We start from the raw sequence: 17,399 nt of genomic DNA on the forward strand, positions 1-17,399 counted from the left end.
ATATATTTGCCTTATTTCAGCAAACATTCTTGCTCACAGGGGGTTACTAGTGGGATAACAGAAGCCTTTTGCTTCCCCACTGTTAACTTTTCTCTCTACCTGCTGTTCTCTGCCAGAAAGAGTAACAAGCTTTTTGTATTTCTGGGCAGGTTTGTAGTGAGCCCATTTCACCTACATGGTGAATCCCTTAAAGCTCACTTGAATTCTGTAATAGCAGTAAGGATCTCAGCTGCACTAAAAATACCTTTTCAGATATGTGTTGCTGATTTTAACCTTTTCATCCTCTCTATTTCTTGTTTGAAAGCTCTGATAATCCTTCTAGTGTCCACTTAATGCTCTCCTTTCTTCTGATAGAGGGGAAAAGAAATATGAGACTGGTTATATTGCTTTTTGCCATAAGAGGTAGGTCCAGACTTTTGCACAGCAGTATGCAGTTAATTCCTAGGTCAGCTGGGGAGAGGGAAGTGGCAGGTAAGTGATTGCTATGTTTGAGATGGAAAACTTACTAGTTTGGCAAAGGGGAGAAGTTTAGGAAAGTGTAACAGGCTTTCCCAAATGAGATGCAAAAGGAAAACAGTTGTTTCAGTATACCAGCACCTGTCTGCTCACCTGCACTACGGGTGACATTCAGCAGGTAGCAGGCCATCTTGCAGCAGAGGTTTGTGTGTGGTTTTGTGGAGGCACTTCTGTCTTGCCATGGGACCCATCTTCAGAACCTTTCCTAGCTGAGCTTCCAATTCAATGCTTAACTAAAGCTCCTTAAGCCCAACCTTGGCATTCATAACAAGGGAGGTTTCTGGCTGCTTACTGCCTTTGGAGTTTTTTTTTTTTTGAAAAAAAAAACCATATTTGAACATTTCCAAGTGTTGCAAGAGGCAGCGTATTGCTGCTGTGCTCCCTTGCTGATGGACTGGGCTTGATTGGGATTAAGTTAATTTTCTTTGCAAGAGGCGCACATAGTGCTGTGCTTTAGATCCAACCAAACCAGTGATGATAATGCACCAGTGTTGTAGCTATGGCTGAGTGGTGCTTGCACAGTGTCAAGGCTGACTTTGTTTCTTACTCTGCCTCCTGTGATGAGGCTGGGGGTGTGCAGAGTTTTGGGAGGGGACACAGCTGGGAAACCTGGATCTTTAAGCTTGTGTCCTGATTTCAGTGAGGACAAAGTTAACTTTGTTCCCAGCAGCCAGTGTGAGGCTGTGTTTGGGTTTGTGCTGAGGAGAAGCTGATCACACACTGATGGGCAGAGCTGCTGCCAGGACAGTCAAGGACTTTCCAGCTTCTCTGCTGTGCCCGTGTCTGCAGGGGCAGGAGAAGCTGGGAGGGAGCACAGCCCCAGGGACCAGCCCAGGATTCGACCTCAGGTTTAGGACTGAGACCCCAACTGGCCGATGGTCTGTTCCATATCATGCACGGCATGGCCAGTGTAGTGATGAGACTGTCTGGAAGGGCTCGCTCTCTCGGGATAGCTCCTCTCTCAGGGTCGCCTCAGTCTCTCGGACACTTGGGCTCTTATTTCTGTTCTGGGTTTGCAGTTTCAGGACTCTTCCTGCTCTGGTATCGTTGGTTGGGAATGGGCTGAGCCTTGGTCATTGGGTGGTGAGCAGTGTCACTGTGTGTCAGTCATTCTTATAGTTGCGTATATTGCTATTATCATTATTATTGCAGTTTAGTTATGGAGTTCTTCTCTCAACTCACGAGTCTTTTTTCACTCCTTTATTTCTCTCCCCCATCCCTGGGGTGGAGGGTGAGTGAGCGGTTGTTATGGGGTTTTGCTGCCAGCTGGGGTCAAAACCATAACAGCGTGGTTCCTGCTGTTTGAGTCAGTGATGACTCTGTTTCAGTGGAGGTCTGTAGTAAACTCTCCATATGAACAAAGTATGGATTTTAGTTGGCATTATGCATGACAATATGCTGCTCCTAATACCCTTGTGTCCCCTCGTAAAATCTTTGTGAAACAGAAAATATTCCTGCTCCTAAAAATTTAACCTCCATTAGCTGCTCTGCTGTGCATTTCTAGGCCTTGTAGTTCACTTGATGAGAATACGGGTGTGCCTTACATTTTGTGCTCTGGGTTTCTGGACACTCACGTGTTTAATTTTGCAGGTTATCATTATTAACTATTAGACCTGTGAGGCAATTTTGAGTTTATCCCCCTCAAAAAGGGCTGGTGGCTTCAATGTGACAACAGATAAGTAGAAGTTCACTGTGAAATCGCCCTTGGGCGTAACTTCTTGCGTTTGGAGTAGTGCAAAATTCCTAAAACCTCTGAAAATGAGGTGGTTTTGGGAGCTTCAGAAAAACCAAGGGCCTTTGCCTTTGTTCTATGTTCTGTGTTGTGTTTTTAGATTTTTTTTTGAAGGACAAAAATAATGAAATGGAAGAAGCTGAAATTAACAAAAAAGCTGAGGTCAGGGTGTGGATGAGAATATTGAGCAATTATAGTTTGTTTTTTTTTTTCCCCTGGATAACATAAAAGAAGGGATAAGATTTGGGACTGTGGTGTTCCAAGAAGGTGGCCAGGGATGTTTGGTAGAAGAAATAAAGAGAAAGTTGGGTTGGGGGGGTATTTGCTGGTTGTCTCCCCTTCCTTCTCTCTGATCATGCCTTGAAGGGGTCAGAATAAAGCAGTTTGTTTCTTCCCTAGATTTTTTTTGGTGGTAAACCCCATTGCTAGAGATTTAATCCTTTAAATCAGGGTTTAGAGTCAGTCTAAAGCTCTTATTGCTCAAGTAGAGAGTCCACCAAGCTCAGCAATCTTATGTCGTCACTGTATGCAGGGTCATCAGTATGCACTGATGTAGTTCTTCATTTGGCTGGACGAATCTGGACTAGAGGAAGGATTATTGTTTTGAAGCCAAAGAACAAGATAGCATCATTTTCATTGTTAGATGCTAGCTGGAGAGATTGGTACCCTTTCCACTTCAAAGAAGAAAGTTGGGGATTTTTTTCCCTTCTGTTCAGATTTGGTTTATCATTGGAATGAAGTAGTTGAAATGTGTAAATAAGGGTTGACAGGAGGGATTTGGTGTTGGCTTGTGGAGTGTTTGTTTATCCAGGTGTATCCTGTTGGTAGACAGCAATGTTGAACTGTTAGCTAGCTTCAATCTACAGATTATTTACTATGTGATTTGGGAGCTTAATTTTTTTATGACCTTATAGTTTAATGGCTTTTGATTTGCTCATAGCAGACATATCCAACTTTTTTGGTTCTGAAGTGTGTTTAAAAAGATCAGTCAGGGTTTCATATTGAAATTAACATGGGTTAATTAGTGGCTAAAGGAGTAGTAAGGACTGAAATGAGCTTTTACATGACGATAAAACTGGGAATAAAAAGTTAGCTAATATGTTTGTTTAAAAAAACCCAGTCTTAAAAGCCCTGGATATTAAAAAAGGGGTGAGGGTAGAAAGGAAATAACTTAAACTTAATCAAAATTGTTTCCATTCCTCTGTGCTTGTGGATAGAGTTTTGTATTTACGTATCAGTTTTATTCAGTGTCACCAGCTTGTGTAAACTGGAGAAGATGAAAATGGGAGGCTGTCAAGAGCCCAGCTTTGTGCCACGTATTTTGCCGGTGCAAAGTGAAATGCCCAGAGGTAGCCTGCATGAATTTTTCAATTGTAGGTGCTGTATGTGGGCTGAGCTCCTTTCTGCAAGCTGTGGTCTGAACCTCACAAAGTTGTAGCCTGCATTGCTCCTTGTGTCCATCTCTTGCTTAAAGAAACAACCTGTGAGGAGGGAGTTTGGGGAAGATTCAACTGCTGGAGCAACCTATCAGGGTTTGGTGGCTTTGTCCCCATAAATGAATGGAAAAGAGCAGTGTCACCTTCTGCTCAGCTCTTTCACAGTGAACTGGTGAGTGTTACTGTTGGAATAGTCTCAGCTCTTCATATTGGCTCAGTTGCAAAGATTACGGAAAGGGGTCTCATTGAAACCTTTTTTTCTTTAAATCCTACCATGCTCTGCAGTATATGAAGACCTGATCTCTCCTGGACATTATTACAAGTTGTGCTGTGATCAGGTTTAAATCATTCACTCCCTGCTAATTCCCAAGGAGTGTCAGGGCATTCCTTATAAATTAAGAAGCTGTGCTTCCAGCCTGGTCAGGAGGCTGATAACCATTGTTAATGAGCTGCTGGGAGAGATATCTTCTGATACTGTAATAAGTCTGCAAAACTAATTTGGATACACATTTTTCTCACAACATATTCTGAGCCCTGTAAGCAACTCTTATTATTAGTCCTGTCATCAGCCCATAGCAGTGAGTTTCCAAAGCTTTGCTGTGGAATAGAGAAGTAAATGCTTTTTGCATAGGTTATGGGAAGTATGGTGGGGGTTCATCTTTTCAGTTAAATAAGTTAAATAATGGATATTTGAACTAGCTTACCATATACCTTTCTTCCTCCTTACATCACTGGAATGCTGATCTTGGGGAGCAGTTTGGCAGGAAGAAGCAGTTTCTAAATACAATTTTGAAAACTCTTTTGAATGTCTTTAGTACAGTTTTCTGTAGTGTATTTTGAAGATGGAAACATTTTTGCATCAACAGGTGGATTTGTTATTGGGTTTTTTCCTCTATCTGAAAAGTAGGTTTCCTGTGCCCTCAGCTGCAGTATTTGGCTTGCCGACTTTGCCTCTTTGTAAGACATCAAAAATGGTTAAAGAGCATCTGAACTTGAAGTTTTAAATATGTTTTGGTGATGTCATGTCAATCATATTTTTTAAGTCTTTATTGGCAAAATTAGTCTTTAAGAAATATAAATGCTTCAGGGAAAATGATCATGCAGTCATACCTCTGAGCCATTATTTCTTACCATAAAAACATCATTCTGGCAATACGGTGGACCTGTATAGTTGAAGCTACTTTGTAATAGCACTTTGTTATTGCCTTTTAAGTGGCAATAGATCGGTTTTAGTGTTTGCTGTGATTGCAGGGGATAATTATAGTGGGTTTGCTATATGGTAAAGAATCAAAGGATTTTTCATTTATTATTCTATCACTTGCCTCATTGCTGGCATCTGCTTACTTGTCAGCGGACTGACAATTCATCAGGCAGTTTCCTGATGTCATAGCTTTATCCCTTTATTCTGGAACTCTGAAAAGTGATGTTTGGAGCTGTAACAATCCCCTCCTTCCCAGTTCGCTTCAATGTACCATCTCCACCTCATTATGCACCTTAAGTGCATCCTCCTGACACTAGTTCGGATTTCCTTTGGATCTAGTCAGTCGTGTGTGATAACCTTAGGCTCCTGTTAAGCAATTACTCAGTGGACCAGCAAAGATCGGTTCTCTGGTGGAGACAGGCTGTAAATGAAGCTCAAATATGGGATTGATAAGTCTGGAGATGGTGAAGGAATGATTTGCAGAGCTGGTGTTACTTGTTGGAATGGTTCTGAGTGCTGAGCTGCGAGTTTTACCTTTCCTTTCCGCTTGAGGTGCATGCATGCGTGGGTATGTCCTGATGACCGATGAAATCGTGAGCCTCTGGACTTCGGTCAGTACGGCTACTTCAAGGGTGTTGGAGTTTTCCAGCTGAAACATGACTCAGTTTCTGTGATGTGAACCACACAGAGCAACACCAAGGGGCAATTGCCACAGTTGCTCCTCAGCCTGCCTCAGTCAGTATGCTACTAAGCCTTTTTGGAAAAAAAAAGACAAAACAAACTAATCAAAATAGGCTTCCTATGTAGTATGATGGAGTTTGGTTTTTTTTTTTGCAGAAAAAGGGGGTTAAATTTTGACTTATTTCCATTTCCTCCTCATTCTGCCTTAGAGGTGGGGTTGTACTTTCTTTGCTTCCTTTCAGCCCCAATGGCAGGTTGAGGAAGAGCATCTTGGATCAGGTAAGAATTTGGAAATGAGGCACCTCTCAGCCAGTTTATTCCCTGCCATCCTCTGCTCACCAAGGCTGAAAGCCCCAAGGACTTCACAGCTGGTTCCCATGTGTCTGCCCAGAGCTTATGGCAGGGCCACAACCTCCAGAAATGGGACTGGGAGATGACATGATAGCTCTAATTGTTTGTGTTTTTAAAACAGCTTTAGCAGTGAAGCCTTTTTGCTGGGTGACTTGTGCGATGATTATTTCGTTGATTTGGGAGGCATGTTCATTGATTTTTTTTTTTGGATGTTCTGATCAGACCACCTCTTCAGTGTGATTTTTATCTTCTGACTCCAGGTGATTGAAGACATCGAATACCTGAAGTTTGACAAGGGGCCATGGCTGGAACAGGATGATGTTTCTTTCCATCATTTGAGACTTTAGTAAGTATGATGTCTTCCAGTTACTGAACATTACTTAGCCTCAGGTCTCAGGGAAAATGGTTAAAGCCTTGAGTTTTTAAAAGTGTGTTTATATTTGCACTCTGACTTGTTTGGGTTTTTTTTTTTTTTGTCAGAAGTAAGCAGTGATAGCAGGCTTTTGTAGTATCGGTGCTTGGTGCTGTAATAATGTGGCATTTTGCTGCTGCTGATAATTGATTAGATGAGAGACTCCAGATGAATAGATCCCACTCCGTTCATGAAGCACAAGGACTCTCCAGACATTTCCTAAGTGCTGTGACCTGTGGCCCTTAGGAAGGTATTTTTTGTGAGCACTTCTATTCCTGGGTGATCCCAGAAAAGGTTTTCATTTGAAAACAGAGCATTTACGCAGTTGGCACGATGGTTTCTCACTGACACTCTTCAACAAAGCTTGTTGACAGAGCAGCCCTGTAGCAAGCTTTGTATGGGGTGGCGTTTAGATTGGCTGTGTTCAGTGTTTTTTCTAGAACTAGACTAATTCTTATGCTATCTGCTTTTAAATGTCTTTCATGAGGCAAGAAGCTGGCTGAACAGAGTATGAGGGGAGAAAAGGAATCAACCAAACTTGGGTTACTGCTCAATAAATCCTTCTTTCCTTCTTTCCCCTGACTTCCAGTAACTGATCCTGAATAGAAGCTTTAATCCTAATTCATGGAATTAAATATTGCAGTTCTGTTGTTCATTCTCCAGAATAACAAGGGGGATTGTGAAGTATAGCAGTTTAAGGGTGGCTTTTCTGTTTTTTAGAGATCCATGTCTGTATAGCTGGATACGAAGAGATCAAACTCGGATAGTGGAAAGTGCCTTGCTGGAACAGAATTTCTGGTTATCTCATAGGTTAATAGAAACACAGGGATTTTTAAAATTTAATATCTGCCTCTGAAATTCTGTCTTTATTGTGACGGGCATTGGAGTATTAAGTTAAACTTTTTTGCAGGCTTCTGATATTCTTTGCCTTTTACTTTTCTGTGCTGTTACTTCAAATGCCTCCTAAAATTAGAGATAATGTTCCTTTTCTATGGCCCTCCTATCAAAAGTGAAGATAAATTGCAGAAGAGCAGTATTGGGTGGCGTCAAAGAGAAACAAGTCATGATTCGGGTGCCTTAAAGTATCTAGGAAGAGGTTTCCATGTAGCAATTAAAGGCTAGCATCTGGTGACTTAAACCCTGCAAAACTATTGAAATCAGATTTCCTTTGCAAGAGAAAACACAGGTTACTTGTTTTCCTATAGCTTCACACTAGTACAGGTATTAAGAAAGGATTATTAGTTGCAGAGTGTAGGAGGGAGTTAAAGCGTACAATTACAGAGCAGTGTATTAAGAAATTGTATGAAAATTCTACTTCGCAGCTGTAGAAGGGAATAAATTGCATTGTTAAGGACTCAGTTTTCATTGAAGCCTGGGGAAGGGTGAGAGGGTCTCCAGTACAAGGTTCTTGTCATTGCAGATAATATAAAATTATTTATGTTGGCAATGTGTGGCTGTTAAGATCTTACAATACAACAAACTGCTAATTTAAATGTTCTTATAATTTGATTTTTGCTGTTTCCCCTTGCCTTCAGAAGAGCATTGTCAAAGTTGTGTTCATATTCGGACGGATGATGAATGTGCTTGGTGTTTGTTTTGAGTTTTCATTTGGTGCTGGGGTTTTAGGGCATCGATCAAACATGTAACAACATCCTGTGCCAATTTTGTGCTCTCGCCTTGCTTAGCTATATGAGGAAGTCGTGGGCAATATGCTGGGCAGCCTGGGAAAAGCACATTTGTAAAAATGTGTAGGTTTGGACATCATCTTTTCTCATGTTAACTAGCTCCAGAAGTGCAGGACAGACATGAGTCTCCTGTTGCAGCTTGCACAAACTTCTCTTGTGAGAACCTGTCAGGCCCAGTGCCAGACACAGGACAAATGGCATAGGGACTGAACAAACGCTGCAGGGAGCCTGCTGCGTGTCTTCAGTGTCTGGATTGCGTCCTGGAGCATCAAATGCCGAACTCAGGTGCTTGTTCGTGAACGTTAAAGCTGATGCTTTCCTTGCTTTTTGCAATGTCTGAGGAGAAAAGAGCCTGTGGTACCCAGTCTTCCGCAGATTTGCGGGTGTCCCATGCCTGTGTTGATTTGTCCTTTTGTAAAGAGTTTTTAAAGCATGTTCCTGGTGCGCTGCCTGTTCCGTATGCTGGCACATGCTGCCCTCTCCTGGGTGTATCTGGAAGGCTGCAGCAGGTATTTGGCTGTTTTTCTGTCTGCAATTGCTTCCTTTGCTGACCTCCTAGCATCTTGCACAGCCCACTCATTCCAACTCAGGCTGTTTCAGATCTGATGCTGTCAGAGGAGCGACACGCTCTGTGACTGGGAGTCAGGGTGTTTGCGGTCGTAATCCTGCTCCCCTGGTGCTGGCTCGGCTGTTGATAGTTTTACCTCTTTCACCTTCAGTTTGTACCAGCATGTCTGGGGGAAGGGGATCAATGGACAAGGGTGGTGATAACTTTTTGCATTGCATTTATAAAGGGTCTAATGCACAAAAACCCCAGCAGGGCCTCTGGCTACTTTGGTTATGCAAATAACTAAGCTAATCAAACTAGTGAGCCGCACCCATATAAAATCAGTTGCATAATGATCCCTTTTATCTCCCTGCCTCGCCCTCAAGTACTCTCTCCCTTGCCCTAATAGAGTAGTGTAGTTGTGGGACTGAGATATGTCTTGGGAAAAGGTTAAAAACACCTATATTTGTGTGTCTGCAAGCTGGAGGGATCTCCTAGAAATTGCTATCCACATCTTTCCTTCCTTTCCAAGCACTGTGTCCAACACAAACCATTCTGCTGGCTTTTTTGAAATGTCTCAAGGAGTTCTGATGTTGCCACTATGCTGTTTCAAACATGTTTTTTTTTATCTGTGCCCTTCCCAGTAAAATTGTGTGGCTGTCTGCATGCATTGCAAAATAAATAAAGTATTGGAAAGAAGAGCTGTGGTTGACATCACCTGTGTTACCAGCTGGTGGGGGGAGCTTCCTGCATTTGACTTGTTAAAATCTGGTACAGATGGTACAGATTTGACCAGTTAAATCTGGTACATCCCCACAGCTCCTTCAGAATTTGCTAGAACAGAACATATTTTGTATGGACAAATCTTTGGCTTTTTTCAGCCACCACTAATGTAATTTAAAAAAAAAAAAAAAGATGGGTATTGGCATTTGTTTTGTCGTGATGGAAAGGGGACCTCTCTCCATTTGGAAACAATCTAGACATGAAATAGTTTGCCACTCTCATCTGTTCAGTTTTGTTCATTAATAACTATTAGCGTGCCACAAACCTTGCAGAGTAAATCCTCCAGCGTTGTGTTTGGCAGGACATCAGACATGTTCTGACGTTGTCAGTGAAGGACCGTGTATGTGCAGTAACTAGTAATTTCTAAGTTTTCTTAACATTTGTTTAGCTGCTTGGAGCTATTGCAAACCTCAGAGCTTGGCTCCTGTTTCTGTTCTGTTCGTTTTGCTCTGGTTAAATGAAATGGTGCAATGAAGAAGCATGGGGGTGAACAGGGGAGAGCGACCCTTCAGCTCTGGCTCATGGTGTAATGGAGTGTGCTTAACAAAGGGAAGAAGTGTTGTTTGAATGTCTGTCTTGTCTGATTTCAAATAGCAGGGCTAGAAGAGCTTGCAAGAGGTGTACTGGACCTGTTCTTAATTTTTTTTGTCTTGGAGACTCCAAAATATTATAAACCATTTTTTATAAAACTTCTGGCACTATTAAAGTCAGCTTCCTTGAGCACCTTACTTCTCTCTTGCTTCGGTTGAAACGGTTCTTTGTAATTTCTTCTTTGCAGTGGCTTTTTATAGATTTGAAGAGCTGCTGTTGCACCTTCTCACCTTCTCTTGCAGACCTGCTTTTCTTGGAAAGCTCTTTTTTTTTTTCTTTCTTGGCATTCATTGTGAGTGTTTGTTGTTCACTAAGGGAGCGGCCGTGGTTCACCTTGGGCACGGCGTACTTGTTCTGCCTAACCCAGCGGTGGAGTCCTTGGCAGAGGAGGTCTGTATGTCATTGCCCTGCCTTTGCTAAGTCCTGGAGAAAATGGGCAAGGAAGACATGATGGGTAAGGAAAGACACATGGAGGGGACACAGCTCGTGGCTGTCCTGTGTACCTGCTGAATGAGCGCAGGAGTGGAGGAGGTCAGGACAAAGAGCTGGATGCAGGAACCACCTCTTTCAGCTCTATGTGCCTGTGGCATGAGTCAGGAGCATTTCTCCTTTGCCCTGCTCTCACAAGCATGGGCAAAACTGTGAGCGGAGCAGCCACTCACCAGCTCACCCGCACGTGTTGTACCCTACCCGCGGGAGGCAGGGAAGCCGACCGCGGCAGGGGTTGAGCAGCCCTGGCCGAGGTGAAGAGGGTGTGAATAGCAGAGTAATGAACACCACCTACTCGCTCAGATTCAAAGTTGAAACACAATAACGCAGCGGTGAGAAGCTGGTTTCAAGGTGTGTGAAAAAATAATCTGTTTTCCAGTGGGTTCCACCTGCAATTTCTCAAGTTACTTTCATGTGTAAGCACAGAATTTCACCTGGGATGCTTTTGTGTTGCTGGCCCCAAGCCCCTTAGGCCAGTGAATGCTTTTAGGTAGGAAGTGTGCTTTTTGAATACTGTGTATTGTCACTTCAATTTTTGTGATTATGCCAGCATCAGTCATTGAGAAATCATGGCTTAGGCTATGAAAACTAAGTTGGTTTTTTTTGTTGTTTGGTTGACTGGTTAATTTTTTTCCAAGCAGTCTACTTCCTTTACCCAACCTTGCACCTTTAAGCAAGTACGTTCGTAAGACTTTGTAATGCTTGTTGTGACAGGCAGTCTTCAGACTTTGTTTTATTTAGGGGTGGGGAAAAAAGCTAAGGCTCTGGAAACAGAAGCTCTAGAAAGTATATCCAGCTGATAGAAGAGCTGCAAATAACTTCAGGACAGCTTGTAAGACTTGTGTGTCATCAGGGTCCTTGTAAAATGTGTATCTTGGTTGTAAGCTGCCTGTGAAGGCAACAGGCAGGAAAAGAGGCAGGAATGTGTCAATCCTGATTCCTCAGTACCCGCTCATGCACATCATACTGGATGTAGTGCATGGGGTGGGTGTGTAAGGGGTGCTATCAGAGAAAAGATGAGCTACCCCATTGCTGTAGCATACAGGTGTGATTGCTGTGCAGCAGTGGGAAGAGCTCTGGCTCGTAGGATTGTGGATGGTTGGAACAATGGTGAGCCAAAATCAGATGTTCCTGCAGTCTTAGGGCCACGCGAGTCACTTACATCCTCTCACTTAAGTTTGAAATGTCACATCATCTTATGGACAGGTAAAGCACACTCGGGGAAGCTGTGCTCCTGCACGATGAGAGCTGCTTCAAGGAAATATGGTTATGTGCCAGAAAATAATAAATAGTGAGACTTCTGTGCTGGGGAAGAGAGAAAAAACAGAAGGAAACATAAAAGGTGCCTTTAAAAAAAAAATTAGTTCTGGCAAGGGAATGTGGTTTTGTGGTTAAAGACATTGTTGTGGCAGGTGTCTTTAGGTGGTGCTTTTAGTGTTCAAAGTTATTTCTTCAGGTACAGAGCTGAAGCTGGAGAAGCCATCTTTGGGAGCATTAGGCTTGTGTTTTTTTTTTGTTGTGCAGTGGTTTCTTTGGAGACAGTGGTTGTGAGAGCAAAGGTGTTTGCAGAGCAGCAGGTTTTCCATCTTGGCCGCTAACTAAAATAGATTGTGTTTGGGAATTGTCCTCTGCAATTGCCATTTGGCTGAGATTCATGAAGGAATGGTTTAACTGCAGACTGGTTGATTACTGGACTCAGTTTATGTGTGTCAAGTGATACTTCATGGATGCATGGACAAATTTTATCTGCTTTCTCCTCCGGACTTGTAAGGTCCAGAACATCTGCCGCTACTTGTCAGAGAGTGGACTCTCCTGTTTCTGTGGGAAGGATGGATGGAGATGTTTATTCACTGATAGATGAGTGGATCTTCCACAGCCTGTGCTGTTAAGCTTGAGCTCAGCAAGGTCTTTAAACATTGCCTGCACGTTCAAAATTCTTAGCTTGCTGTCTCTACACAATGCAAATGCAGATTAAAGCTTGCACTGTTGGTGTTGATTGCAAGTGCTGTTGCAGGATGGACCGTACTTAAGGAACGAAGAGCTGGTACCTGAAGGGCTGGTTTCTGCTGGGGTCTGATTTTAATTCCAGGTTAATTAGCAGTGGGTGTTAGAGCTGATTCCTTCTTGGCAGGACCCCAAGAGAGGAGATTTAGCTGGCACGTGTGACGATGCTTTCCCTGAAGTATGCTGGGATTTGGAAATAGAACCAGTTGCATCATCAGCTCACCGTTTTGGGCAAGCTCTTCCATCCCAGCTGGGTTTTTCCAGGCTGTCCTGGAGTGGGAAGGCTGGGAGTGGCCTGCAGGAGGGCTGGTGCTGGCATGTCATGAGAAGAGCTCTTGCTGTGTTGGTGAGGAGGCAAAGGAGGGCTTGTTTTCCTGGCTTCCAGCATGTGAAATATACCTTTAATGGATGTGAAGATAATGTAGTAGCTTATAGGAAGCATCTGTGGTGTCCATTCTGATCTTGTTAAAGGGCATTTATCCTTACCTTCTCTTGTCTCAACTTCTACTAAATTATTTTATTTTCTTACTAATATATAGTAGTATAATTTGCAGTGTGCACGGCAGGATACCTTAGCAGACCAGTTTACTTGTTGAAACTGTTCAGTGTTGTGAGGTAAGGTCCCGAAATTTGTGGTTTAGGGCAGAAAATTAATTACTTAAAGACGATTCACTTTGCTGAAGGCATATGCTTTATGTGCATGTAAATATTTGTAAAGAAATGCAATTCACTGAAAACAACACACTTTGTGGAGTTGTTCATGCATTGAATTTAGAAATTGGTCACCAGCCACTGCAGATGGATGTATTTTTCCCCAGGTACATATAGGTGGCACTGTTGGTCTGTGTAGCAGACCAGTTTGCAGAAGGTGGCTTTCTAGCAGTTTCTCAGACATTTTAAATTTGGGGAATTTGAAAATGCTGGCACTGTGCAGCAGGGATTTATGGTGGATCCTGATATTTTTCATTACAGCTGCTGCAGAAAGCTTTTCCTGGTTGTCCCAGGCAGGATGCTGGAGGCAGTTACTGCTTCCAAAGCCCGGGATTACCTCAGTGTCGATCTGTTTAGGATGGGAATTTTGGGAAGAGCATCACCTTATTTTAATCCTTGTGAGGGTTCATTTGTGAAAACTAATTGAACAGGAGGCAATTAAAAATAAAGTTGATACAGTAAGATAGTATGTGTGATTCAATGAAACCACTGGTTTTTCCTTGTTTGTGTAGGAAAGCAAAAAGCTAGAGATGCTGTATGGAGAAAGGCTGCCAGGAATGACAGAGCATCTCCAGGGAGGAAAAACCTGGGGGAGGGAATGGAGAAGCAGAAGAAGTTGGAGCAGGAACAAACTGGAGGCAAGAGCGAGGGGAAAAACCACAGTAGTTATGTGAGGGGAAAGGACTATGTATTCATCGTAACTGGAAAATAGCCAAAACCTGTGGAAGTATTATTTAACAGAAAAGTTTGTTTTTCTTTTATATTTGTCCCAACTCTGAATTTACATTGCTGTCTTCGGGGCAGGATGTGGACTAACTGGTCCCTCTTCTTTCTTTTTCTTCTTTCTTTCCCTTCAGTGTTCAGGACAAAGACGGAGTGCTGGATCCTGTAGCCATCCCGCGCTTCATTCCAGAAATCACAATTGGAGGCAGTGAATATGATAAAGTCTATTACGAGTATCGATCGGTAAGTAATACTGGAAGGGGAACAGTTGTATGGTAGCTGAGCAACCATCCCTGTCAAGGCGTAAGCACGTTTGTAACTCTCCTGTGTACTGCCTGGGTGCCGATCTCATGTACAGGGATATGTATTTCTAAGAGTAAATTCTGGATTTTGCCCAGATCCCCACCTTTTTTTGAAGTCTAGCTTCCCCACAAGAGGAATAATGAAGCAAATGGTTTGTTTCATAAGCTGATTTTCTTTTTTGATCTTTAGTTGTGGACTAAAGGATAAGTGGTTTTCATTTGTATTTGTTTCTTCTGCCCTGATTAGTCTCTGACCTCCAAAATCTAAAATAATCCTTTGAGTCAAACAAGAAAATTGGAAACCCATGGCGACTTCTATAAAGAAGACCGCTTATAAAACCCTGAGGGAGGGGGTGTTTTTTCTGGAGTAGGCTGAGGAGGTACGAATGTTACATTGCTTCTCAAAAATGTTGTTGCTTTAAATAGTGTGTTTCTGCACGCAGGCACACATCCAAAGCCCGTTGTGGCCCAGCGTTCTCTTACACCTCATGCAGGCTCCCACACAAGGTTTTAATTAGCTGCTTGCCTTTCTGATTCTGGAGACAACGGCTTCCAATTGACTTAGCACTTTGCCCTATTGCTTATTGTTACTTAGCTGGCATGGGGTCTTCTCGCATCATCCAGTGTTTTCGTAAGGCCTGGGTATTGTAAATTCTTGTTAGAGAAATGTGGCACTGATGACAGTTAATAGTGGGTTGCAGGTGATGGTATATTTTCAAGTTGGGTTGAAATCTTCTCTGCCACTGCGTACTTTTTTTTTCCCCAAGCAATTACTGAAAACAAAGGAGGAAAGATCTATGTAAATTATTGTAAGCCATGATTTGTATAGTCTAAACGCTATAATTTTTCTGTTCCCATTAGTATGCAGTCTCTTACTGAAAATAAAATGTAAGATACAGGTTTGTTGGGCCTGTTTGGAAACTCTGAACTACCAATTTTTTTTTCTGGAATAGTCAGTTCAGAAGTCCCTATGAATATTCAACATAACTTGTTGCTTCTCAGATAGCCGTGGAGTGGAGAACCTCCTGGGTTCCCACTGTTCTGCCTCATTTGGGATGTAGTCTTTCCAGCTTCTAGAAGCACCTAAAGGTAAAGCAGCAGAAAGCATCTCAGTACTCCTTGAGGTTGTCTAATGTGTTTGAAAACTTCCTAGTCCATCTGAGAAATTGCTTTCAGAATTTTGTTGCTTCTTGATATCTCATTTTTAAGTCCAAAACTTAAACTCAGACTAAGGATTTTTGGAGTCCTCCGCTCCAAGAGACGCCTGTGCGTGTGCAGCACATATTTCCAAAGGATCTGCTGCATGACTTGTTGCCAGCATGCAACATCCATCTGTACTGATGGTGCCTTTCTTCCTGAAGATGACAGGGTTTTTTGGCTGAAATGTCACTTTGCAGTGGAGCTGGGAATTATTGAGGCTGCCTGACACACAGCTAGATGAGACCTCACTGCTGCGTGCTGAGAACCAGGGGTAATACTTCTGAAAAACTTTTTTTTTTCTTCTAACTGTACAACAGCACATTCTTCTTTGTGGTGGCAAGAACCTGAGAATGCCCTGGCTTATCAAGTAACTGGCTTCCAGGAAAAATTGTGACTTGCCTTGCAGATGTAGCAAAGGGGTGCTTAGGAGTAGGAATACGAATACCTGGGAAGGAAAGCTGGGCTCTTGGATTGCTCTGCTCGATGCCAGTTAGTTGACAGCAGAAGCTGAGCACTGTCAGTGCAAAAAAAAAAAAGTTGCCAAAATACAGTTCCCCTTCTGCAGGCATGCTTTTAGGCTCTGATTCAGGAAAGTACCGTGGAAAGTGCTAACGTCCTTTGGAATCAGGAGGAGTTGTACATTTCATGAAGCATTCTGTTACATTCAGGCAATGCTAGCTACTCTTTTTCTCTCTTATGAATACTTAAACTCTTGTAATCCTTCAGGGATGGGGGAGGCGGTCTATAGGGATGGCGCACAATGCGAAAGATGCCGAGTTCTTCTGTTTTCTGTAAGCTACTGCAAGGGGAAGCATAAAGCCAGCCCCGCCGTTTTGAATTCTAAGAGTTCAAATTCTTTGTTTTGAAACTTTGAAGATGTGTGGTTTTCCCTCCAGCTTTGTCGAGCAAATGAAGGTGTGAATTTCCTTCTGTTCAGAGGTAATACAGCACGAGACCAACCAGTGCAGGCAGAAAAAGCAGATGAACTTCTACACGTAGAAATCTTGGTTGCTGGGTCTAACGAGAGGGAATGGCAAACCCTTGCCTTGCCCGTGTCTGTGCAGGGATGGCCACAGCTGCGCTACTGCTTTGGCATTTGAAGATTTTTTTAAGCTCATGTGACTTGTAAGTAAAGACTTAATTATGATATAATTACAGAACTTTTAACTTTCCCTTGTGGGAAATACATGCTTTTAAAGTTAGTGTAATGATGTTTACCACATAAATACAATGATTTGCGTAGGGGATTTTTTTTTTTCCTCGGCAATCCTATAACTAGTCATAAATCCTTGATCATACCATCAGGCAGCTGACTGCTGTGCTTTTCAGAGTTGCATGCACACAATTCATGCTGCCTAATAATGGTGGTTTTCAGGGTTTTGCAAATTCCAGGCAGAAGCTGTTTATTGTTCAAAATATTTGTTAGTCAGAAGCAACCGAGAAGGAGGAGGAACCACTCTTCAGAGTTCAAGGTTTTAGTATGTGTGCCTTTCTGCAAAATAATGAGGTAGCCACATACAGCTCTGAATAGTAGAAACTCACTTTTTAAGTATATCCTCTAAATTTCATCTATAAGTGTTCTTTTCACATGTGAGGAGGTGGCTTTCTGCCTCCTTCTCTTTCCATAAAGTCATCTGGCAGGGTTCAGCCGTTCTGTTCAGGCATTCATAAACTTCTAAAGATGCTTTTCTGGCAAGGGAAAAGTAACCTTTTAGTCAGGTTCTGTAGATCAGAGATAAGCATGTTCTTTCTTAAGTGAAGCAACAATATTTTAGGAACTGTCAGACTAGTAAAGACTTGACTACTCTTTTTTTTTTTTCTTCTTAACAACTGCTGTATCTCTCTGCTTTCTTCCAACCACACACAATCCCTACAGATAATGCTCCAAACTCCATGTGCGCCCTGTGAAGCTGGAGCACTTAGGCAGATGTGTTTGCAGAGAAGACGGAAACAAATGGTTCTGTTTAATGGAATCAGTGTACTTAAATAATGTACTTATGTACTTCACACTCCCAAATGCTGTTGGCAAGTCCTG

At 42.5% G+C, this 17,399-nt stretch overlaps 1 protein-coding gene across 1 annotated transcript in view; it reads left to right on the forward strand.

Moving 5' to 3' along the window:
• The window catches only part of NDUFA10 (NADH dehydrogenase (ubiquinone) 1 alpha subcomplex, 10, 42kDa), a 41,343-nt gene that overhangs the window by 13,345 nt on the left and 10,599 nt on the right, over positions 1-17,399 (forward strand). Inside the window, exons 7-8 of the mRNA XM_010080184.1 lie at positions 6,178-6,263; positions 13,997-14,105. Of these exons, the coding sequence (XP_010078486.1) occupies positions 6,178-6,263; positions 13,997-14,105 (195 nt within the window). The remainder of the gene's footprint in view (positions 1-6,177; positions 6,264-13,996; positions 14,106-17,399) is intronic.

The sequence above is a fragment of the Pterocles gutturalis genome, unplaced genomic scaffold (assembly GCF_000699245.1).
Source record: "Pterocles gutturalis isolate BGI_N339 unplaced genomic scaffold, ASM69924v1 scaffold3864, whole genome shotgun sequence".
NCBI lineage: Eukaryota > Metazoa > Chordata > Aves > Pterocliformes > Pteroclidae > Pterocles > Pterocles gutturalis.